Consider the following 24,292-nt stretch of genomic DNA (forward strand, 5'->3'; position numbering starts at 1 on the left):
TTAGTCAGAGTTCTAGACTTTATCCCTTTCTTCTCAAGGTCAAATCTTTGTGTTTGCAATTTCTTTAACCTTCTCTTACAGGTTTGTGTTCCTTATAGTGTTTTTATTCTTGGTGATTTCTATTTACTTTTAATCCTCACCCAAGGATATTTTTTCCATTGCTTTTTAGAGAGAGTGGAAGGGTGGGAGGGAGAGGAAAGGAAAGAAAGAGAGAAACATTGATGTGAGAGAGACATATGGATTGGTTGCCTTCCACAAGCACCCTGACCAGGGCTGGGGATCGAACCTGCAACTCAGGTATGTGCCCTTTACCGGGAATCGAACCCAAGACTCTTCAGTGCTCAGGACAATGCTTCAACCACTGAACCACACCAACCAGGGCTATTCTTGCTGATTTTTTTATCGTACCTTTAAAACTAGCTGCATTTCCAAACTGAAGACTCAACCAAGTAGACCACCAGGCAGAAGCACACAGAAGTGATGCTAGTATTCTCTTTGGAGCCTATCAGGTGGTGCATGATTTCTTCTTTTAAATCCTCACCTGAGGATATTTTTAAAATTGAATTTAGAGAGAGGAAGAGGGGAGAGAGGAGAGGGAGAAAGAGAAAGAGGGGAGAGAAAGAGAGAAATGTTGATGTGAGAGAGAAACATCGATCAGTTGCCTCCCATGTGGCCCTAACCCAAGATGGACCCTGAAACCTGGGTATGTGCCCTGATCAGGTTGGACAATGCTCCAACTCACTGCGCCACCTGGTCAGGGCAGGGGGTGCATGATTTTTATTGTCCCATTACTGATGTCACTTGATCACTTGATTAAGGTGGTGTCTGCCAGACTTCACTATAAAGCTACTCTAATTTTCTTAGTAAGTAGTAAGAATTTTATGGGGTGATACTTTGAAACTATGTAAATCTTCCCATTCTTTTCAAACTTTTAACTTATGTTTATTTACCCCTGTATGGTTTCCTATGTTATTCAATGGGTTATATAGGCACCAGTGTGCCTATATCCAGAACCTGTTGGGAGGATTATAGGAGCTCCAGAAAAGAAGAGATCTCTTAGGTAGGAGGTGTCTCCCTAAGGTCCGGGAAGCATGTTCCTGGGGTTCAAGGCAAAGTATTGGAGAAAAGACTCCAGTTTGTCCCAGATTTGGCCAGTGGAACACAAGTTGGCATGTGTCCTTTTAAAACATTTTTATTGATTTCAGAGAGGAAGGGAGAGGAATGATAGAAACATCAATGATGAGAAAGAATCATTGATCAGCTGCCTCCTGTATGACCCACACTAGGGATCGAGCCCGCAACCCCAGCATGTGCCCTGACCGGGAATTGAACCGTGGCCTTCTGGTTCATGGGTTGACACTGAGCCACACAGGCCTGGTGGCCTGTGTCCTTTGACATGCCTCATTATTCTTTGAGCATGTCCTTACTTTCTTCCGTAACTAGAGGCTCCAGGCTCAGCCTGTACTTTCTCTTCTCTAGTTCTGGAATCAACCATTTTGCCAAGAAGAAAAAAATGAAGAGGAGAATGGTATTTAGAAACCAAGATCTATGCTAGATGTACTCATTGTTTTTTGTGTCATTAATTTCAGACCCTCTCAGTGGACAGAGCATGTATGTACTTATTCACCTATATCAATTTCTATAAGTAGAAATAGATTGATAACTCCATTACCAATTCACCACCAGAAGGTTCATTTCAGTTATTTTTCCATAATTGTAACTCTCTTCTTCAACAGTGAGAAATCTGACTCCTATTTTCTTAGTATAGTAGTCCCCTCTTATCTGAGGGGGATATGTTCCAAGATATCCTAAAACCACAGATAGCACTGAAATACACACACACACACACACTATATTTCCCTCCTATACATATATGTATACTAACAAAAGGGTAATATGCTAATTAGACCGGATAGACTGGGCATCTTCCGGACAAAGCCATGGTGGCGGGAGCCCAGGCAGAGGTGGTTAGGGGCGATCAGGCAGGTTAGGGTGATCAGGCTGGCAGGGGAGAGTGGTTAGGGACAATCAGGCCGGCAGGGGAGAGCGGTTAGGGGTGATCAGGCAGGCAGGCAGAGGGGTTAGGGGCGATCAGGCAGGCAGACAGGTGAGTGGTTAGGAGCCAGCGGTCCCAGATTGTGAGAGGGATGTCCCACAGGGATCGGGCCTAAACCGGCCGTCGGACATCCCCCGAGGGGTCCTGGATTGGAGAGGGTGCAGGCCAGGCTGAGGGACCCGCCTCCCGTGCACAGATTTCATGCATTGGGCCTCTAGTCTATGATAAAGTTTATGTTCTTTTTAGCATATCCAAATTTCCAGCATCACTACACTTGACTTTTTAAGAATATATTTTTTAATTGATTTCAGAGAGGATTGGGGGGGGGGTGTGGTGGGAGAGAGAGAGAGAGAGAGAGAGAGAGAGAGAGAGAGAGAGAGATACATCAATGATTAAAGAGAATCATTGGTGGACTGCCTTCTGCATGCCCCCCACTGGGAATCATGTGCCCTGACAAGAATCTAACCATGACATCCTGGTTCATAGGTGGATGCTCAACCACTGAGCCATGCACGCTGGGTACCTACAATGTACTTGAAAAAAAACACACAAAAACATGATCTCTTTTGCTTGTTATAAAACCTCTGTGAAGTAGTTATGGAAGGTATTATTATCCATAATTTTTCTCTGAATAAGTCTTCAAGGACCTAGGTTCAAGAGAAACGGAGTGACTTGCCCAAGGTCACACAGCTTATAGAAAGCAAGCTCTTTCAGTTCCACCAATCCTCTATGCCTCTCAACAAATGCCAAAAATTACTTCCCTTTTTTCTCCAGTAGAAGTATGTTTCAAACTCATTGACTTTGTAGTCAACTCTGATTTCCAGGTGTTTCTTTTCCTGCAAAATATGTGCCAAGCAGTGGTGTGGCAGAAAAAAGGATTGGACACAGAAAAAACTTAAACTTTACCTTCAGCTCAGATCAGAGACTTTAGGCAAGTTACTACTCACTGTCCTCAATTATAAAAATGTTAGACTAGACCAGCGATTCTTTGCCTGAGGCGGCTGAGATAGGAGCCATGGGACTTTTCCCAATGATAGAAATGCCGTGAAATTCAGGTACAATTACTTGATTCAATGATCCTTAACACCCCTTCCAATCTGCATACTTATGATTCCAACGCAACCTCTCTCCATTCTTATCAATCTCATCCTTCATTCAAAAATATTTATTAATGGCCATTATATGCCGAGTACATATTATCTGGGTTTTGCAGTACCCCCTTTCCGAGGTGTCACCGCCATTTAGAATTTTATCCCTCTCTTCCAAACTTGGGACTGAGCGCATTCGCATCTAAATCATGTAATTTACAAACGCGCGGGGTTCCTCTCCAGTCCTTTCTCCACCAACCACATTTCAAGGCTGCCCCTCTGGGCTCACAGACATTAGTGAACTCTCTTGGGAACAGCCTCCTTCACCTAACAGGCTCCATCGACACTGCCCTGTCCTAGCTGGTCGGTGGGAATTCGGGGGTGGGTGGTTTTCCAAGTTCGGATGAGCCCCCAGCGCATTCCTGCACCCAGCGGGGCATAACCAGCTCTGAGTACTGTTAGCCCTGGGCTCGGCCCGCAGCGGTGGCGGGGTGGCTGCCAATTGATGGAAGATTCTCCCCCGTCGGGAGGGGGCCCTGGCGGGGGCTCTAACTTCCCCGGTTCCCCTCCTCCGGGCACGGCACAGCGCGTGCCGCCGTCCCGGCGCAGGAACTTCCCGGCCTCGCTCGCGCTCCGCACGCCGACTCGGGCTCCGCACGCGCCCGCTGCCCTCCGGGGCCACGCGCTCCACGCCGCCGCGCGTGTCTTCGAGATTCTCGGCCTCCCCCCCGCCCCGCGTGCCCTTCAGCCGATCCCTGCGCCCCGCCGACGCGGGGGAGCGGAGCGCGCAGGCGGCCGGACGACGTGCGCGAGACGCACGGCCCCGCGGGGAGCGCCGGAAGGAGCCGCCGGGCCTCGCGCGTCGTGTGCGCGCCCTCCCCCAGCCGCCCGCCGCGGCCCCGCGCGCGCGCACTGAGCGCCGCCGCCGCCTCCCCGGCTGCTGCTCCGGCTGCTGCAGGAGGCGGCGCTGGCTGGCGGCGGCGCTCGCTCCAGTCGGCGAGCGGAGCAGCGAGCGAGCGTGTGTGTTTTAAAGATGGCCGGAGCGGTGGCGGCGGTGGCCGCGGGAGCAGCAGCGGGAGCCGCCGCGGCAGCCGTGTCGGTGGCGGCTCCGGGCCGGGCCTCGGCGCCCCCGCCGCCCCCGCCGGTGTACTGTGTGTGCCGGCAGCCGTACGACGTGAACCGCTTCATGATCGAGTGCGATATCTGCAAGGACTGGTTCCACGGCAGGTAAATAAACCCCCTCCGGCCCCGCGGCCGCCGCCGGGCACCGGCCACCCGCCGCCGCCGCGCCGGCCGCCCGCATCCCCTTCCGCCCGGCCGCCGCGCCGCGCGCCCCGCGGTCCGGGCACCGAGCCCCCGGCCGGGCAGCGGGACGCGCGGGGCCCCGGGCTCGCCGGGCGCCGAGCGGGCTGAGTGGGGCTGGTGGGATCGCCCGGCCAGGCGAAGAGTCGCCACAACAAACGGGAACAAAGGGGGCCGGCCGCGAAGTTGGCAGGGGGAGACGGGGCGAGGGGACGCGGCCGGGGCAGGCGCCGGCGCAGGTGGCGGGCGGAGCGCCGGCCGGGCCCGCCGCCCCTCGCGGCGCCCGCAGCCCGGCCGCCGCCCCGCCCGCCCGGGACTCGGGGTCCCGAGTCGTCGCCCGGCCGGCCGCCTTGCCTTCCTTCTCGGTAGGGACCTGGTGGCCCAGCCCAGGGTCTCCCGAAATCGCCCCGTCCCCTCCGCCGGCGGGTCCCCGTCGCGCCCCCTTCCCTGGGTTTTTATCAAACTTCCCGGGCCGGGGCGCTGGGCCGGGGGCGTCGGCAGCGCCTGCCTGGCGGGGCTCGCGGAGTAAACAGCAACAGATGAGCCAGCCGCTCTCGGGACTTAGGAGATGCCAGTCGGAAGTTTGGGGCCGAGGGTCCCGGGCGGGGCGGCAGGTCGGCTGGGACGGCGCCCCCCACCCACCGCCCCAGTACACCCCGTCCTGGCGGGGGCGGAGCGGATGGAGTGGGCGGCGGGGCCTGAAGAGACAGCCTCTCCTCTCCCCCCCCCCCCCCCCGCGTCGCCCCCGCGCCGCAGCTCAAACTTTACAAAGAGTGAAATTTCCCGTCACCCGAGGGGCTGGCGACACCCAGACGGCGCGGGGCCGGCGCCCGAGGGCCTGGTGCGGGCGAACTTTGGCCGGCCGTGGGCACTTTGGGTCGGGTGGCGGGGCGGCGAGCGTCGCCCTGCGCCTTGGCGGCCGCCTGCGTTTCGCGTTTGACGTTTGCGAGAGCTCGAGCCGCCTCCGCCGCCAGGCCGCCGACTCGTGTGTTTTGTAATCAAAGTGTGAGGCTAATAAAGGGCGGCGCCACAGCCTCTTGACTCCGGCGTGGGAGGGATTCGCAGGCATTTAAACAAAGAAACTAGTTGGGGTTGGGCTCCCAAAGTCCTTATTTGGGTGTTGTGGGAAAGCCTGCGGTCACCTTTGGGTGAAGCAGGTTTCCCGGGCCCCGTTTGGTGTTGAATCTTGGCGAGAGTTCGCTCGCGGGTAGTAGCCGACATGGTGACTGTGATTGTAGGAAGTGTCCTTTGATTGACAGCAGGACATTTAAATACAGCCTCCGCTCCCCCCTCCCCAATTTTACAGAAACACTGCACGACCAGGCCAGATGTCTTAGTCTCCCTCTACTGGCCCTGGGAGAGAAAACCACTTACATTGCAGCGTTCATTTAGGTGTTTAGTGCTAGATACAGTTAGTTTTACTTAATTTTCAAGTACCGTTAGTTTTATTTAATCAGTTTTCAGTTTGCACAGCTCTGACAGCAGTACCAGAGGAAAATGCAACGTGTTGTCACTGTATCAGATAATCTTTAACAATCTGGTCTATGCTTGGGGAATATTACTACAACCTTGCCACATGTAACTAAGAATAAATTATCCAAAGTTCTTTTTCATTACTTGTACACTGATATTTTTCTGTATTTAGATTATACATAAAACTGAAACGAACATACCAAAATCTTGCCAATTCTATTTCTACATCCTCTGTTCTCATAACATACCCGGCAACCAGAGTAGAGATTATCCAAAAATCTAGGTGACATATAGAATAAAACCAGAATCCCTGGTGATTATGTAAATACTTATTTTTCAAAGAACTATTTTAGCTGTATAAGAAATTTGTCCTATTGTGCAATTTAAAGATTTGATAGGTTAATAAATTTTAGACTAGAATTTTATTTATCTTAATTTGGGTAACAACACTATAATCATAAAAAGCTGCAGGAAGTTGTGGAGAATTTTGTAATGCATTTAAGTGTACATTTGAAATAAGGAGAAGTCTAAGGGAAAATAAAGAGGGCACATGTGAAGAAGAGAAAACACGGCCAAAACATAAATTTGTCACATAAATTTGTGTGACTTCATATTTGTGGAAGTGACTCTGAAATATATACACACTTTAATAGCTGATATCTCAATATTTGAAAATGAAATGCATTTTAGTAAACACCGCCTTTATAAGTATTCAAAGTGTGTGTATACTTTTTTTTGGGGGGGGGGGGATGCACTATATTTTGAACCCAGGTTATTTTTTATTTTTTATCTTTTGACCAGCAGTTCTTGAGCATTTACTGTGGTTCAGATATCAGAAATTAAAAAATTTAGTGATACTGCTCCACCATGTAAAAGCAGTATCTTAGTACCAAGTTTAATTCTTAATGAAGTATTGATAATTTGAGGTTTATATATTTTTCCTGTGATCAATATTTACTTTAATGTTTATAGTACCATGAAATGAGTGATTGTTTTTTTGAACACAGCAAAATGTTCCTTACGTATTAAATATTAAACTAATATCACTTGCTTATGTGAGAATTGGCCCCTGAGGAACTGAGGTGTAGCTTTCCTCCCCATGCTCAGCTTTCCTGGGGTCGTCTATCTGCAGAAGAGGAAGAAAGAGGAAATGGGTGGGTACAGAGGATAGCCTTTACCGGGATAATGTCCTTTTTTTAAAAAATCCTCACCCAAGGATATTTTTTCCATTGATTTTTAGAGAGAGTGTAAGGGAGGGAGAAGGGGAAGGGGAGAGAGAGAGACATTGATGTGAGAGAGACACATGGATTGGTTGCCTCCTGCACGCTCTGACCAGACTGAGGCTGGGGATTGTACTGGCAACTGTAAGTGCCCTTGATTGGAAATTGAGCCTGAGACCCTTTGATCCTTAGGCTGATGCTCTAACCACTGAGAAACCGGCCAGGGCCAGTTGGATAATTTCTTAGTAATTTTATTATTCAAGTAAAATTTTTTAAACTCAGTGAATTTTGATGTAAATTTTGGTTTAATCTGCCTGGAGTTTCTGACATCTGAAAAATCTGAAAAGTTTTTGCTCTAATTTATTCTGACAGGGAAGGAGTGCCCTGCCTTGATGCTTTTTAGCCAGGTAGTAGGGTGGGTGGAACCAGCCTCCTCCAGGTGTGAGGCTGTTGAACTTTGTATCCTTGGAATTCAGGAATTCCCATCCCTCAGTCTGCCTAAGCCTTTTTTTTTCTTAAGTGAGGGGACGGGGGAAAACACTTGCTGGGCACAGTGTATAATTGATACCAGTAGTGGCCGTGAGCTGAGGAATCAACAGGATTTTCCTGGGAAGGTTCCTTCTGAATTGGAGATGGACTTTTCCCTCTTTTAGTCCTTGGAAGTAAGATGAGCTTTCCTGTAATGTTCCCCCCCACCCATGTCTTTCCATAGCACACTTAATATCATCCTATGCAAAACTGCATCAGTGTCCTAAATTTAATGTTTCTGTCTCTCTAATTAGACTGTAAATACCTTTGTTTGTTAGACTTTTTAGCAATATATTCGTTTTGATTGGCAAAAGTAATATATTATAGAAAAAAGGGAAGTATAAAAAAGTATCAAGAATATGAAAATACTCATGTCTCCCAGAGATTGCCACTATTTTAACATTTAAGGTATATGTATGTATTGAAAACAACCTGGAATTCATTTTATGCATTCCACTGTTACCTAACCTCTTTCATTAATATGTACTTTTTTCTGTATCTTTAAAGTTTTTTGAAAACATTTTCAGTGGCTGTATAGTGTGTAATTTCACAGGAGTACAATATATTTTAAAACCATTCCCCTCTTGTTAGTTTTTTTTGCCTTGCTTACTACTTTTTCTTGTATTTTCTAGTGATGATGGATGGTTGACATAATTCTAAACAAACCATTGTATCTCTAATTATTTCCTTAGAATAAGTCAAATGAGTTAATACGCGTAAAACACTAAGAAGTGGCACGTGTAAGTACTCATTAAGAAATTCCTTGAAGTAGAATTAGTAGTCACAGGGCACAGATATTTTTAGGCTTTTTGTGCCTACAGCCAGATTGTCCTCTAGAAAGGTTATTCCAATTTATACTTTTACCAACAGTGTCCACTTCTAGTTCCCTGCATCCTCTCCACTCTAAGGTATTTATTACCCTGTCACCCAAAACCAAGCCAAGCAAAAACTTTGTCAATCTGCAAATGAGTATTCCCACCAAAAAGAAGTACCCAAGATTATTTGTGGCAGCACTATTTATATTGTCCTCAAAATGTAATGACCTAAATGTCATTAATAGTAGATTGGATAAGTTATGGTGTATTTATAAAATGGAATTCTCATCAGTGATTAAAAAAAATGCACTACTGATGCTTACAACATGGGTGAATCTCACAGATAAAAAGTTGAGTAAAAGAAGTCAGACACAAAAGTGTGTACTCTTTGATTTTGCTTATATGAAGTTCAAGTACAGGCATAATTGGATGAGAGAAATCAGACTATTGCTTACCTCTGGGGGGCATGACTGAGAGAAGGCCGGAGGGAGCTTCTGAGGTTCAGCAAATGTTCTCGATCTTGATCTGTGTGGTGCTTATGTGACTGATTCAGCTGTAAAAATTCACTGAGCTGTATGTTCACTGAAGATTTTTTAAACTTTAAGTGTACTTCAATCATTCAAATGTTTAAAAAGTTATGTTTACCAATTTGGTAGCTGACATACAGTATTTTTAAATTTTATTTTGTTTCTTGTCCTGACTTAATGGGATTGCTGGGTGCTGTTCTTGGTGCTGGGAATATAGCGATGAACAAAAACTAAGTCCTTGCTCTCCTGTAACTTAACATTCGTGTATGCGTGTGTGTGTGTGTGTGTGTGTGTGTGTGTGTGTGTGTGTCCGGAGAGAGCAGGGCAGATAAACATGTATATGACAAAAAAAAGTTGTATCATGGGAAAAGAGGGCTGGGGGTAGTATAAGGCTACTTTCACAAGGTGTGATTATGGAGTGCCTTGAAAAGGAGACATTTGAACACAAGAATATTTTGGAATTTACATAAAGCACATGGTATATTTTGAGGAGTAAACGATTTGATTTAACCTTTGAAAGGTTCACTTTGGCTGCTACATGGAGAATAGACTGGAGGGAGGCAAAGGCTGACAGGTAGATCAGTAAGAAGGTTATTATAACAACAGTCTAGGTGAGAGATGATTTTAAAAGTTTGAGTCAGTTTGGGTAATTTATAAATGTCATATATTAACTTTTCTTCCTAAGGCTTGAATAAATAAAGAGCTTAGTTTATGAGAATAGAAGGATTTTATTTATAATAATGCTATTGGGTAGGAGTTTCTCAGTTACTCTGAAGTCCCAGGAACTCAGTCAAACATTTATTGAATGCTTTTTATACCAAGTGTTAGTAGTCACTGTTCTAATTGCGTTATATGTATTAAGTCATCTAAATCTCATAGTCACCTTGCTGGATAAGTTATTGTTATCCCCATTTTACAGATGAGGAATCTGAGGGTTAGAGAGGGTCAGTTACTTTCCCAGGGTCACAAAGCTAGAAAAGGTCATAGAACCACCACCTGAACTCAGGTGGACTAACCTCAGAGCTCAGGCTCTCAACTAGCAGGTGGTACTGGCTCTCTTCCTCCTTGTTAGTTTCTTTCCTGGGGGTACGGGTAGGTGCATAGGTGGAACAGGTACAGCAGGAGCCCAGAGAGATATCTATAAACATTTTTGTTTTTGTTCTTTTTTATTTTATTTATTTTTTGCTTTTCTTTTCCCCCCCAAATCTTTATTGTTGAAAGTATTACATATGTCCCCCCTTTTCCCCACTGACCCCTTCTAGCCCGCCCCCTGCCCCAATGTTTTTGTTTTTTATTAAAATTATCTTTAGCATAAATATGTTAATGATCATAACTGCCTTGGGAACAGTATTTATAAAATAAATGTTTGAAATGTTTTATAATTTAACTCTGTTTCATCTTGTGATGGATTTCTTATTGAAGTATATTTTGATTTTTAAATTAAGGATGAGAATGAATTTTGAAATTTATTTTAGATACATTTCTCCTTAATGATGAAGTCTTTTAGTATTATAACATAAACTTACTAGGTGACCATATATCCCCCCATAAAAGAACAAAAAGCCCATTTATTGAATTTCTCAATATATTTTTTTTGATATGACAGTTTGTCATAGGAGAATATATAAGTATTGTCTTCATGTATTTCACTTATGAGAATTTTATACATATATGCTCAATTTCGCTATTTGAACAAAATGTGTTGTGATATGGGAGCCTTATTTCAGGCTGCTTGGAGGTACTGACATATAGTTCTTTCATTAAGCTTATTTATTTTTTTAACCAGTTTGTGACAGATTTCTGCTTGGTACGCTCTCATAGCCTGTGTCTTAGGTATGAAATTGAGTTTATTGGACATCCAAGAGGAAGAATGCCTTTATGTTTGATGACCCTTAGTGAGGGGCTGAAGAATAAGAATAGAACAGGTGTAGAGGAATCTATAATAATAAAAGCGTAATATGCAAATCGACCAAACAATCGAACAGCAGAATGACCTTCCAGACGACCTTCCAGACAACCACGCTATGACACCCACTGGTGCCAGGCCAGCCAAGGTGGGTGTGATGCGATTGGTTGGGGGCCTGGCCATCGCCGCATGATCGTCCTGCAGAGGGAGGCCCAGGCCACCAGCCAGTGGGGCGATGGATCAGTCGGGGGACTCCACAATTGCCCCAAAGAGGGAGGCCTAGGCCACCAACCAGCGGACTGGTGGGTGGGCGGGGCCTCCCTCTGCGGGGGCGATCCATCTTGGAGCCCGGCAGGGTGGGTAGGGCCTACCTCTTTGGGGCAATCCATCGTGGGGCTCCCGGACCGTGAGAGGGCACAGGCCGGGCTGAGGGACCCCCCGCCCCCGAGTGCACGAATTTCATGCACCGGGCCTCTAGTTTGGTTATAAAGCAGGCTTTGGTTGGTTCTAGCAATTGGAACTCCACAATAAGTTAAACAGCTTTTGAACAGTTGGCCAGTGCTGATCTTGTAGCTGCTACCAAGTTCTGATTCTTTTTGGAAGTTATATTTTATTACTGTAATGATTGTTTACTTACTTTTCCATGAATATTAATATTACTCTTTTCCCATTAATTATAGTTGAATTAATGGTAACTTGTATGATTTTTGTATGTGTCTGTGTGAGCCCTGGTTTCTTTGGAGAATGGATTTAGAAACTAAGGTCTGGTACTAGGTGGGCTCATTGCTTCGAGGCCTTCCCAGTGGACAGAGCTGGGAAATACAGAAATCACACACATGCATACACATCTGGATTTATTTCTGTTGTATCTATCTACATATATTAAAAACTATATGTTTTCACAATGATACCTTTGATTCTCATCCAATACCACAGCATTCGTTTTAACCTTTTCCCTTTCCTTGCTTGTAACTTTTTGTCCAACATTGAGAAACCCAGCTCTTAGGAGAGGTTCCATTGTGTAATGGTTAGCACTCTGGACTCTGAGAAACCCAGCTCTTATTACATTTAATAGGTTTATTTGTTCAATCCTAGTGTATACATAAAGTAGTTCTAGAATAAAGAAAGTAGTTCTTATAATAAAGAAATCTGCTAACTAGGTTACAGTACTTGTTTAAAATTTTTTTTTGTCGTTAGCCTTATAATATCTAGTCAAATAATTTTCCAAAGTTAGGTTACCTAGTTCTTTTGTGTTGCATTTTGGAGTCCTCCCACATCCTGGTTGGTTTTAATTGTTAGTTTATATTTTGAATATGTAAAACATTACTATCATTCTAAGAAGTCAGAGTTATATGAAAAAGTATACTCAGAAGTGTCATGCCCTCTTCACCCCTCCTACGCCTTTCCATCCCTTTTTCACCCCCATCCTGTAAGTAATCTATACTTTCTGGCTCATCCTTTCTGTGTGGTGTTTTTGGTGTGTTTTCCCACAAATGAGCAGATGCATGTGTTTTTTTTATATCTGTTTTCTTCAGACGAAGGGTAGCTTATGATGAATACACTTCATTTTGCTTTTTCTCACTTAATAGCATATAGTGGCAATCACTCCATGTTAGTTCAGCGTTCTTCTTTATTCTTTTTAACACCTGTATAGTATGTAGCTTGTTTTATTCATCTTTTTTCTAGTGTATAGGCATTTAGGTTGTAGTATTTTGCAATGAAAAACAATGCTGTAATGAATAATCTTGTGCATATGTATTTTCATGTTGTTGGAGGTATATCTTCAGGTTAGATTACTAGAGGTGGGATTACTTGGCCCAAAGATGGGTGCATATGTTGTTTTGTTAGGATTACCAGATTTCCCTCTGATGCTTGGGCCTGTTTGCATTCCCATCAGCAGCATATGAGAGTGCCTCTTCCACCACATTCTTGCCATCAGGATGTGTTTTCATATTTTTTTTTTTTTTTTTTAACAAGAGAAAAGAACCAAATTTAATGACATTCCCACATCCATGAGAGATTCAGAGACTCCACATACATAGAGGTTCAGAGACAGAAAGGTAAAATACGGTATCCACGATATTCTTTTTTTTTTTTTTTTTTTTTTTTTTTTTTTAATTTCTTTATTGATTAAGGTGTCACATATTTGTCCTCATCCCCCCATTCCCATCCCACACCCCTCCCCTTGGATGCCCCAACCCTCTGTTGAACTTAAGCATTGGTTAGGCTCATATGCATGCACACAAGACCTTTGGTTGATCTCTCCCCCCTCCCCCCACCCTCCCCTATCCTCCCTCTGAGGCCCGATAGTCCGATCGATGCCTCCTTGTTTCTGGTTCTGTTCTTGTTCATCAGTCTATGTTGTTCATCATTTCCCCTAGATGAGCGAAATCATGTGTCACTAGAGATATACTTATAAGAATTGAATGTGCGACGAGCAATAATAGTTATGCTGACAGGCAAATGAATCAGTCTGTAGTGAGTTTCTTTCTGGACCAACAGTTCTTTTGAGACCCAATATCAATGTCCACCAGTTCCCTATGAGTACATGTCGGCACTGACCCCTCAGCTCTGGATGGTGGACAAATGGTGGTAATGCAGGTCCGACTCCCTCTGGTTTGGTCTCGGCCGGACCCAGGGGCACTGATTCACCCGGATCCAGGGGCCCACGGCCTCACCCAGACCCGGGGCCAGGCTCACCCGGATCCAGGGGCCCACGGCCTCACCTGGACCCGGGGCCAGGCTCACCCGGATCCAGGGACCCACGGCCTCACCCGGACCCGGGGCCAGGCTCACCCGGATCCAGGGGCCCGCGGCCTCACCCGGACCCGGGGCCAGGCTCACCCGGATCCAGGGGCCCGCGGCCCCCCCCGGACCCGGGGCCAGGCCCACCCGGATCCAGGGGCCCGCGGCCTCACCCGGACCCGGGACCCAGGCTCACCCGGATCCAGGGGCCCACGGTCTCACCCGGACCCGGGGCCAGGCTCACCCGGATCCAGGGGCCCACGGCCTCACCCGGACCCGGGACCCAGGCTCACCCGGATCCAGGGGCCCACGGCCTCACCCGGACCCGGGGCCAGGCTCACCCGGATCCAGGGGCCCACGGCCTCACCCGGACCCGGGGCCAGGCTCACCCGGACCCGGGACCCAGGCTCACCCGGAGCCAGGGGCCCGCGGCCTCGCCCGGACCCGGGGCCCAGGCTCACCCGGATCCAGGGGCCCGCGGCCTCGCCCGGACCCGGGGCCCAGGCTCACCCGGATCCAGGGGCCCGCGGCCTCGCCCGGACCCGGGACCCAGGCTCACCCGGATCCAGGGGCCCACGGTCTCACCCGGACCCGGGGCCAGGCTCACCCGGATCCAGGGGCCCGCGGCCCCCCTGTTTTCATATTTTTAATCATTGCCAATCTGATACGTGAAAACTGATATCCATGTTTTAATGTGTATTTCTCTAATTACAAATGAATTAGAACAACATTATATATGTTTGACGGTCATTTTCTTTCTTTTTCCCTTCTTCTTTTGAGAATCGCCTGTTTATACCTTTTTCTGATTTTATCAGGTTTTTGATCCTTTGTCCCTTAACTTTGGTTTTGTTCATCCTCACCTGAGGATATTTTCCCATTGATTTTTAAGAGAGAGTGGAAGGGAGGGGGAGAGACAGAGAGAGAAACATCGATGTGACAGAGACACATCTATTGGTAGCCTTCTGCACGCGCCCCAACCAGGGCCAAGGATCGCCCCAACCAGAGCCAGGGATCCAGCCTGCAACCTTGGTACGTGCCCTTGACCAGAATCAAATCTAGGACCCTTCAGGTTGAGGCTCTATCCATTGAGTCAAACTGGCTAGGGCTTGTTCCATAATTTTTAAGAGCTCTTTATGTATTAGGGGTATTAGCTTTTCGTGGCATGTATAAATATTATCTCCCAGTTTTCAGTTGTTTTGTATTTTTATTTTTTGGTCTATGGTGATTTATTTTTGTCATGAAAATTTGTAAAAAAATATTTATAAATAGTCATATTTATTAATCTTTTATTAGCTCTTTTATTAGCAAGTCTTTCTATAATCCAAGTTGATTTAAAAAAAAATTTTTTATTCCTAGTTGTTAGTCTTCTCCTGAGGCTATTTCTCGAGCCATTAATGTTTAGAAAGAGTGACAGTGACAGGGAGAGACAACCAATGTGAGAGAGACACATTGATTGGTTGCGGAGGCCAGGACAGGGGATTGAGCCTACAACCCAGGTGGGTGCCCTTGACCAGAATCGAACCCGGAACCTTTAGTTCGTGGGCAGACACAGTATCTACTGAGCCAAATTGGCTAGGGCTACTCCAAGTTGTTAAAGAGTATTTTACCTCATTTTCTTTTAGTACTTGTGTGGTATTAATAAATTAATAGTTAATTAATTAATTTTACTTTTAGATCTGTAATACATTTGGAATTTATTCTTACATATAGTATAAAATAGGGATATAATGCCCGGCCAGCGTGGCTCAGTGATTGTGTGTCGACCTATGAACCCGAAGGTAGCAGTTGGGTTCCCGGTCAGGGCACATGCCCAGGTATGTGCTTGATCCCCAGTGTGGAGAGTGCAGGAGGCAGCCAATCAATGATTCTCTCTCATGATTGATGTTTCTGTCTCTCTCCCTTCCTCTCTGAAATAAAAAAAATATACATATTTTTTACAAAATAGGGATATAATTGTATTTTTTTCTAAATGGCTACCCAATTGTCCCAGCACTATTTATTAAGAAGTCCGTATTTACCTAGTACTATTTGACATGCCCCTTTATCATGTTGAAATTCTGTATATGCATGGGTCTGTTTCTGCACTTTCTGTTCTAGTCCATTGTTCTATTTGTCCATTCATGTATTGCACCACACTGTTTTATTTTTTTTTTAATTTCTTTATTGATTAAGGTGTCACATATTTGTCCTCATCCCCCCATGCACCACACTGTTTTAATTATGGAGGCTTTTATAGTGTTTTTAAGTCTGGTAAGACAAGTCCCAACCTTGTGTTCTTTTGTTTTCAGGTGGATTTTTTGTTTGTTTGTTATTCTTGCAGGTTTATTTTTCCATATAAACTTTAGTAGCATGTTTTCTAATTTTATTAAAAAGCTCATTGATATTTTATTAGTATTACATTAAATTTATAAATTAACTTAAGGAGAACTGACATTTTTATAATGTTGAGTCATTCTGTCCAAGAACAGGCTGTCTCTTTATTTAAACCTACTTTTGTGCCTTTCAGATATGTTTAAACTTTTTCTTTATGTAGATTTTGCACAATTATTAAGTTTATTCCTTAATGTTTAATTTTCTTTTTTACTATTATAAATGGGATTTTTTTCTACTACTTGCTTGCTGATTGGTCATTGGTATGTATATGAAGACTTACTTGATTTTTGAATGTTGCTTTATATTCTGCTATCTTAATAATGAAGTAATGGAGTTAGTTGTATCATCAGTTCACTAGAGGTTCCTATCGTATGTAAATAGAGGTAGTTTTACTACTCTTTACCTATTCTTATGCCTCTAAATGATTTTGCTTATCTAATTGCATAGGCTAATACCAGTAGTACAATGTTGAGTAGTGGCAGAGATAGTGAATATCCTTACTTTGTTCCTGACTTTAGTGGAAATACCTCCAATGTTTCCTTACTTAAGTGAGATAGTAGTTTTAGGCCTCTTATCATATTAAGAAAGTAACCCTCAATTCTTTTTTAAAAGTGTTTATCATGAATAGTTGTTGAATTGTGTCAAAGACTTCTTAAGCATCTATGGGGAACCATAAGCTTATTTCCTAAGATACGTTCCTATGCACATAATGTATTTTTTACATTTTAATAATGTTTTTTGGAGTAGTGTTGGTTATTAAGATTATATAGGTTTCAAGTATACAGTTGTATAATACATTAACTGTATATTGCATTGTGTGTTCACCACTAAAGTCAAGTCTCCTCCTGTCACTCTCTATATATTTGAACCCCTTTACCCTCTTCTACCTCCTCCCCACTCCCTTTTGCCTCTGGTAACCACCATATGGTACTGTTTTCTGTGTCTATGAGTTTTTGTTTGTTTTTGCTTTCTGTTTTATATCCCACATATGAGTGAAATCATGTGGTTCTTGGCATATAATGTGTTTTTAAGTATACTTTATTAGCTCTAAGAATAACAGCCTCATGGAAAAATATTCTGCACTATTAGATATTTAAGTTGTATTTTAGTGATGCTTTGTACCTAAATTTTAAAATATTCTGTATCTAAATTTGAAAATACCACTGCCTTTGGTAGTATTTAGTAAAATAAAATTGACAAATATAAGAGACATGGAGGAACAAACACTGAGCAAGTAAATGAATATAATAGGAATCTCTAATGCATTCATGATCTAGGAATTTCTCCAAAGCAGCATTTCCTAACTTGTGTTTTGTGAACCCCAGGGGTTTAAGGTATCCTGGGAGTACACTTTTAATTTGTCCTTTAAAAAGACAGTGATTATTTTCCTTTTAAAATGGATTTTGTTTTGAGAGCCTCTTCTACGTGTACATGAGCAAGCGTACATGGGATGGTTAGTGGAAATCAGTTGAATGTTCTCAAGATTCAGTTATTGGGTTGTTTTGTCATTCAGCTGAATGCTGCTAGCTACCATGATGGTATTGACTTTAATTTTTGTTGTTTTTAGAGAAAATTTAAAACATATGAAAGAACACAGATAGTACAATGTGCTCCCTGGGAACCATCACTCTGCTTCAGTGATTATCATGACCTTAATAACATCAAATATTCACTGTTCAAATTTCCAATTGTCTCTTTTTTTCTTTTTCTTTTTTCGTTTTTTTTCTCTCCAATTGTCTCTTAAGTGTTATAATTTTTTTTTCTATTTGTTTGACTCAAGATCCAGTTAAGGTCTTACACGTAGTGATAAGCTGATATGTCTCGGAAGTCTCTTAATCTGTAGCAGTGGTTCTCAACTGGATGGGATTTGGCAATATCTAGAAACACTTAAAAAATACACTGATTATTTATTTATTTATTTATTTTAAAAATATTTTATTGATTTTAGAGAGGAAGGAAGAGGGGGAGAGATAGAAACATCAATGATGTGAGAGAATCATTGATTGGCTGCCTCCTGCACGCCCCCCACCAGGGATCGAGCCCGCAACCCAGGCATGTACCCTTAACTGGAATTGAACCCGGGACCCTTCAGTCCGCAGGCTGACGCTCTACCCACTGAGCCAAACCGGCCAGGGCGACATTGATTATTTTTATTGGAGGGGAGGGTGCTATAGGAATCTAGTAGTTATAGGGCATAGTTGCTACTAAATGTTCCACACAGCACAGTCCCCTCAACAAAAGGATAATCCAGCCCTAGACTCAACAGTGCTGTTGGAAAACCCTGTTCCACAGGTTCACCTCGTGTCCCTCTTTTTCCCTTGCAATTTATTTGTTGCAGAAAGTCGTTGTTTATCCTATAGAGTTTTTTTACTTTCTCTATTTTGTTATTACATCCCTGAAACATCTTTGAACATGTTTTTGTCTTTCTTGTGAATTAGTATTTGAATCCAGAGAAGCTTGGTCAGATTCAGGTTTTACTCCCAAGAATCATCATATCTAATAAGGAGGGAATATGCTAATTGACTGCCCCGCCCTCAAAGATGGTGGCACTCACAGCCAATAAGGAGGGAATATGCTATTCGACTGCCACGCCTTCAAAGATGGCGGCGCCCACAACCAATAAGGAGGGAATATGCTAATTGACTGCCACACTCTCAAAGATGGCGACGCCCGGTTCCCTCAGCCCCCCAGCCGCCCAGGGCTGGCCTGAGGCGCAGGCAAGCCTCGGATGTCGGCTGCCCAGCTGCCCAGGGCCACCTGAGGCTCAGGTAACCAGGGCCGGCTGAGGCTGGCGCTGCCGGCAGTGGCAGCAGCATAGGTGTGATGGGGGTTGCCTCCCGCCCCTGAGGGCTCCTGGACTGTGAGAGGGGGCAGGCCGGGCTGAGGGACCGCCCCCCCCACTCCAGTGCATGAATTTTCATGCACCGGGCCTCTAGTATTTTATAAGTGGGTGGTATAGTCTTCCATCAGGAAGTAGAAATGGTTGTTTCTCTTTTGGTCATGCTTGCTGCCATGCAATCCCAATATCCATTCACTTATTCACTAGTGGTTGCAAAATGGTGGTAATCTAGATATATAAAAGCATAATATGCAAATCGACTGGATGGTGGAACAACCGGTTGGCTATGATGTGCACTGACCACGAGGGGGCAGATGCTCAACTCAGGAGCTGCCCCCAGCCTGCAGGCCCCGAACACCTCATGGGGAACGGGGAACCGGGGGTGGGTGGCAGTGGACATGGGTGGCCCTGGGGCCCTGATCGCCCTGCTGGTCACCCCGCCGGTCGCCCCACACACAGAGGGTGACTGGCGGCAGCAGTGGGGGCGGGCAGGGCCGGCAAGCGGGCAGGAACGGCCAACCTCTTGGTCCTTCCCCCCGACCGGCAGGCTTCGATCGCCTGATGGGGAACCCGGTGGGGGGATGGCAGTGGACGTGGGCGGTGCCGGGGCCCAATTGCCTCACTGGTCACCCCACACACAGAGGGTGGGTGGGGAGTGGGGCCGGCTGCCAGCAGGCGGGGAAGATTGGCCCTGATCGCGGCCAGGCCTAGGGACCCTATCCGTGCAAAAATTTCGTGTGCCGGGCCTCTAGTGTAATTATGAATTCCTTCTTCAACTATAAGCTGGAATACTTATATAAAGAGAAAATTTTCCTTCATCTGCTCTTTTGACTGCCTAGTGGTACAGTTCTATATAGGAGAAGCAGAATTAAATGCTTGATTCTTTCCCTTTACCACTAGTTTTGAAATTAATTGGCTCATTAGAATTTTCTATAGATTATTATATAAAGGAAAATTTTAACTTATCCTATCTAATAAAAGAGTAATATACAAATTGACTGTCACTCCAACACACAAGATGGCCACCCCCATGTAGTCAAAGGTGGCTGCCACCATACGGACACAAGATGGCTGGCAGGGGAGGGAAGTTGTGGGCAATCAGGCCAGCAGGGGAGGGCAGTTGGGAGGGACTGGGCCTTCAAGGGAGGGCAGTTGGGGGTGACCAGGCCAGCAGGGGAGGGCAGTTGTGGGAGACCAGGCCTGCAGGGGAGGGCAGTTGGGGGTGACAGGACTGCAGGGGAGGGCAGTTGGGGGGAACCGGGCCAGCAGGGGAGGGCAGTTGGGGGCGACCAGGCCTGCAGGGGAGGGTAGTTAGGGGCAATTGGGCCAGCAGGGGAGCAGTTAGGCATCAATCAGTCTGGCAGGAGAGTGGTTAGGGGGTGATCAGGCTGGCAGGCAGAAGCAGTTAGGGGCAATCAGGCAGGCAGGCAGGCGAGCGGTTGGGAGCCAGCAGTCCTGGATTGTGAGAGGGATCCCAGATTGGAGAGGTTGCAGGCTGGGCTAAAGGACACCCCCGCCCCCCCGTACACGAATTTCATGCACTGGGCCTCTAATCTATATATATAAAAGCCTAATATGCTAAATGTCCGACCCATTGGTCTACCATTCCGTCGACCGCCCGACCAGTCGCTATGATGCACACGGACCACCATGGGGCAGACACTCTGACCAGTGGGTTAGCTTGCTACTGGGGTCTGGCCTTTTGGGACTGGGTGAGACAGGCTGGACATGCCCTGGAGCCCTCCCACGGTCCCTCCCCAGCCAGCCAGCCCCCATCAATCCAGATTGGGACTGGGCAAGATGGCTCTGATCGGCCCCAATCGCTGGCCAGGCCGAGGGACCCCACCAGTGCACAAATTCATGCACCGGGCCTCTAGTACTTAATAATATTGTAATATCTCTGCATGGTGAGACCTCATCACCAGACTTAGTGTGGCTATCACATCATAAGGTATATAAGTGTCCAATCACTATGTTGTACACCTGAAACAAATATAATGTATGCCAACTTTACTTTTTTAAAAAGCAAAATTTTAATGTGTAATATTTATTAGCTTTAAGCAATATAGAGAAGTACAAAAGATGAATACAAAAAGAGTCTATGTCTCCTTTGGCCATATAGCCTATAATTTAAAAAAACAAAGTAAGTACTATAGAAAGATAAAAAAATGAGAAGTGAATGTATCTTGTCTCCTTCCTTCAGTCCCCTTTCCCTAGTGGTAAACATTAAGTTTTGAGTTCTCATTCAGAAGGAAGGGGTCATGCTGTGTACCTGATTCTATGCCTTTCTCTTTTTCACTGTTAAAATATCCTGGAGGTCTAGGGGCGTTTTTCATATCAGCATATACAGGTATTTCACTCTTTTTAATGGCTGCATAGAATTCCATTCTGTGGATTTACCATAATTTGTCTGGTTCTCTGTTGATGGAGTCTTCAGCCCCTTTCTCCTTCCCTTCTTCCCTTCTTCTCCACCCCCTTCCTCCCTCACTCCTTAGTACTTAATGCTATAGTGTATTTTTGTATGTGTGTCTTTGTTCTTGATGAGCATTTGTTTATTCTTAAGGTAATGTTCTAGTATTATACATTTTGACATTTTTTTATATGTAGTCATATTTTAAATTTTATTTTCTAAAGACAGGGAGCATGGGACCACTGATACTGAAGTTTGATGAGCTTAAACATAGTAATTATGCAAATTTAAGATACTTCTTTATCAGGGCTGTAAGACTGTTTATCTGATCATTCTAATGTATCAAAAATCAATGTTGGAGAAAATATAATGACATATTCAAGTTGTGTTTTATTATGGGGAGGGGGAATAAAACATTCAGAATGTTTTGTGGAGAAGTACTGAACTTCTTTTGTACTTTAGAAGTATCATTTTCCTTGAGCACAAAACACAGGAATTTTAAACATCTAATAGTGACTCCTATTTATCAGTTAGTAATCCTAACAGTCTGACATCATGTGCAGTAAATTATGAGATTGCAAAAGCTGGGGGAACCTATCCCATTGTAAATAATTTGGCATTTTAATTAATTTATTTATTTATTGATTTTTAGAGAGGAAGAAACATTGATTTGTTGTTCCACTTATTTATGCATTCATTGGTTGATTCTTGTATGTGCCCTGACCAGGATCGAACCTGCAATCTTGGTGTATTGGGACGATGCTTTAACTAACTGAGCTACCTGGCCAGGGCCTAATTTGGCATTTTTAATGTGTAAAAGCTGTTGTCAGATAAGTGGTCACTATTTGACAGAGAAATTGGAGTGTGAACCACTATGGTCCTTTTGATTTATATAGTGTCTAATGGGTACTTTATATTAATAAATATACAAAAGAAAATAAAGTGGTCCTGGAGAACTGCCTGGAAGTCCTAGAGATGTTTCCACTGCCCAGGAACCCTGACTATTAAAGACATGTGAATAAAAGTGAGAACAATGGGACAGTTTGTTAGCACCCTAACTGACCCACTGTGACAAAGTATGGGACACAGGCACCCTGGAAGCAGAGGCTTTCTGGCCAGTTCCCATCAGTGACTTGAGAAACTTTCTGGGGTGACCGTACTAGAGCTTTCTTCCTCAGAACCTGGGTTGTGGGTTCCTGGGTTCCCTCTGCTCTGTGGACTCCCACAGTGCCTCACCTGCCACACACGCTACACTGTAGACATGGGGTCAGTCCTTTTTTCTTGACTACGAAGGAATCTTGGGGTATGTATAAACTATCTGCAGATTAGAGGAATTGTAGTCTTTGTGCTTAATTTAACTTGTTACAGGTCTGACTCATCTTCCACTCTTGCATTCTTCTTATCCCAGTACATTTTTAAGGCTAATTTTCTTTGTGCCTGGTTCTTTGAGTTATTTTCCCTTTCTTGCTAGACTGTCTTATTTTCTGTCAGATGATCAACATTTCCTTAGATCCCATGGTTACTGAGAGAGCAGAGGCCCTTCTCTTTGATTCAGGGACTTCTTTCCATAAACCAGGTTTTCCAACCATCCAAATGCCAAGTAGTCAGCGCTAGACTCTGCTCCCCTAATTTTCCTGTTACTGCCTCTGCCTTTATGGGCATCCAGCCTGTGGCAGGAGAGATCAGATCCCCTGAACCGACCTTGCTTTCTCGGTTTTCTCATTTCTTAACCCTTGTTGGAATCGAGTATCCTCTGGAAGCTCCGAAGTCTTTCCCACAGCTCTTTCCTTCAGCATCACTTTGTTGGAGCTGCCAGGGAGTCTCTCCACTCACCTCCTGCCAGTCGCCCGGCTTGCTCTCAGCCTTACTCCTGGCCCTTGCACCACCTGGTTCATTCACCAGCTTCACTGCTCTGAGGTGTTTTTTGTTTTCTTGGACAGAACAGAGGAAGATAGTACAAGCTTCTTAGGACTTTAAGATGAAGTGATGTTAGGAGATGGGTGACTTTTCCTCCTTTGCTCTCCCCTCCTCTCCACTAACCACATCAGTGACTTTTTATTTCATTACCACTGTCACATTTCAGGCTTTCTTTGACTACCATCACAGCTTCTGCCATATCTATGCAGCACTTTAAAAGGATTTCAGTTTTTGAAATTTAGTTTTGTCCTAAACAGAGGTATCTATTAAGTCATGTGTTTGTGATGCTCAATACATATTTTAATATTTGTAAGAAAAATATTTATTGAATTAAAGAGTCTTTATCATATAAAATGTGCATGTGTAAGGTGTCAGAAGGGTGCTGGTAGTTGATGAAAGGACACTAACAGACTCAGGGAAGGCGTAAAGCAGGGGTCCTCAAACTTTTTAAACGGGGGGCCAGTTCACTGTCCCTCAGACTGTTGGAGGTCCGGACTATAGTTAAAAAAACAACAACTATGAACAAATTCCTATGCACACTGCACATATCTTATTTTGAAGTAAAAAAACAAAACGGCAAAAACACCCGGCGGGCCGGATAAATGTCCTCGGCGGGCCACATGTGGCCCGTGGGCCGTAGTTTGAGGACGCCTGGCGTAAAGGTTTCTCTAAAGGAAGTGTAAAGGATTAAAGGACTTAACCCGATGAGAATGGCTGTACAAAGCAGGAGGCCCAGCAGTCTGTCCCATTGGCAGGGCCAACTGCCCTGGCCGTCAGTTCTCATAAACAGGCCCTGCTACCAACGATAGTGCCCTCTGGGGACTGGATCACTCAAGTCCAGCTATTCTCACCGTGGTGACGGTGCTGGATCCTCTGGGTTCCTCTCTGTTTCAGTGGTGACCTTGCCTGCCCAGCAGTGTGAGTAACTGCTCACAACCTCAGCACATTCCTCAATTTTCATGGCAAGATGGGGTAACTAGAAGATCAGCATCTCAGATGTATTGTCTTCCTAGCAGGCTTCAAGCCTGCATGTCATCTATTCCTCCAGGTATACATAACTCTACACTTTGGTCAGCCTTGAACTAGATCAATA

General features: G+C 45.0%; 1 protein-coding gene across 1 annotated transcript in view; it reads left to right on the top strand.

Moving 5' to 3' along the window:
- Positions 1 to 4,077: 4,077 nt before the first annotated feature.
- KDM7A (lysine demethylase 7A) overlaps positions 4,078 to 24,292 on the top strand; it is a 103,489-nt gene continuing 83,274 nt past the window's right edge. Inside the window, exon 1 of the mRNA XM_079785782.1 lies at positions 4,078 to 4,371. Within this exon, the coding sequence (XP_079641908.1) occupies positions 4,178 to 4,371 (194 nt within the window). The 5' untranslated portion in view covers positions 4,078 to 4,177. The remainder of the gene's footprint in view (positions 4,372 to 24,292) is intronic.

This window comes from Cnephaeus nilssonii (assembly GCF_951640355.1).
Source record: "Cnephaeus nilssonii genome assembly, chromosome: 12".
NCBI classification, from domain to species: Eukaryota; Metazoa; Chordata; class Mammalia; order Chiroptera; family Vespertilionidae; genus Cnephaeus; species Cnephaeus nilssonii.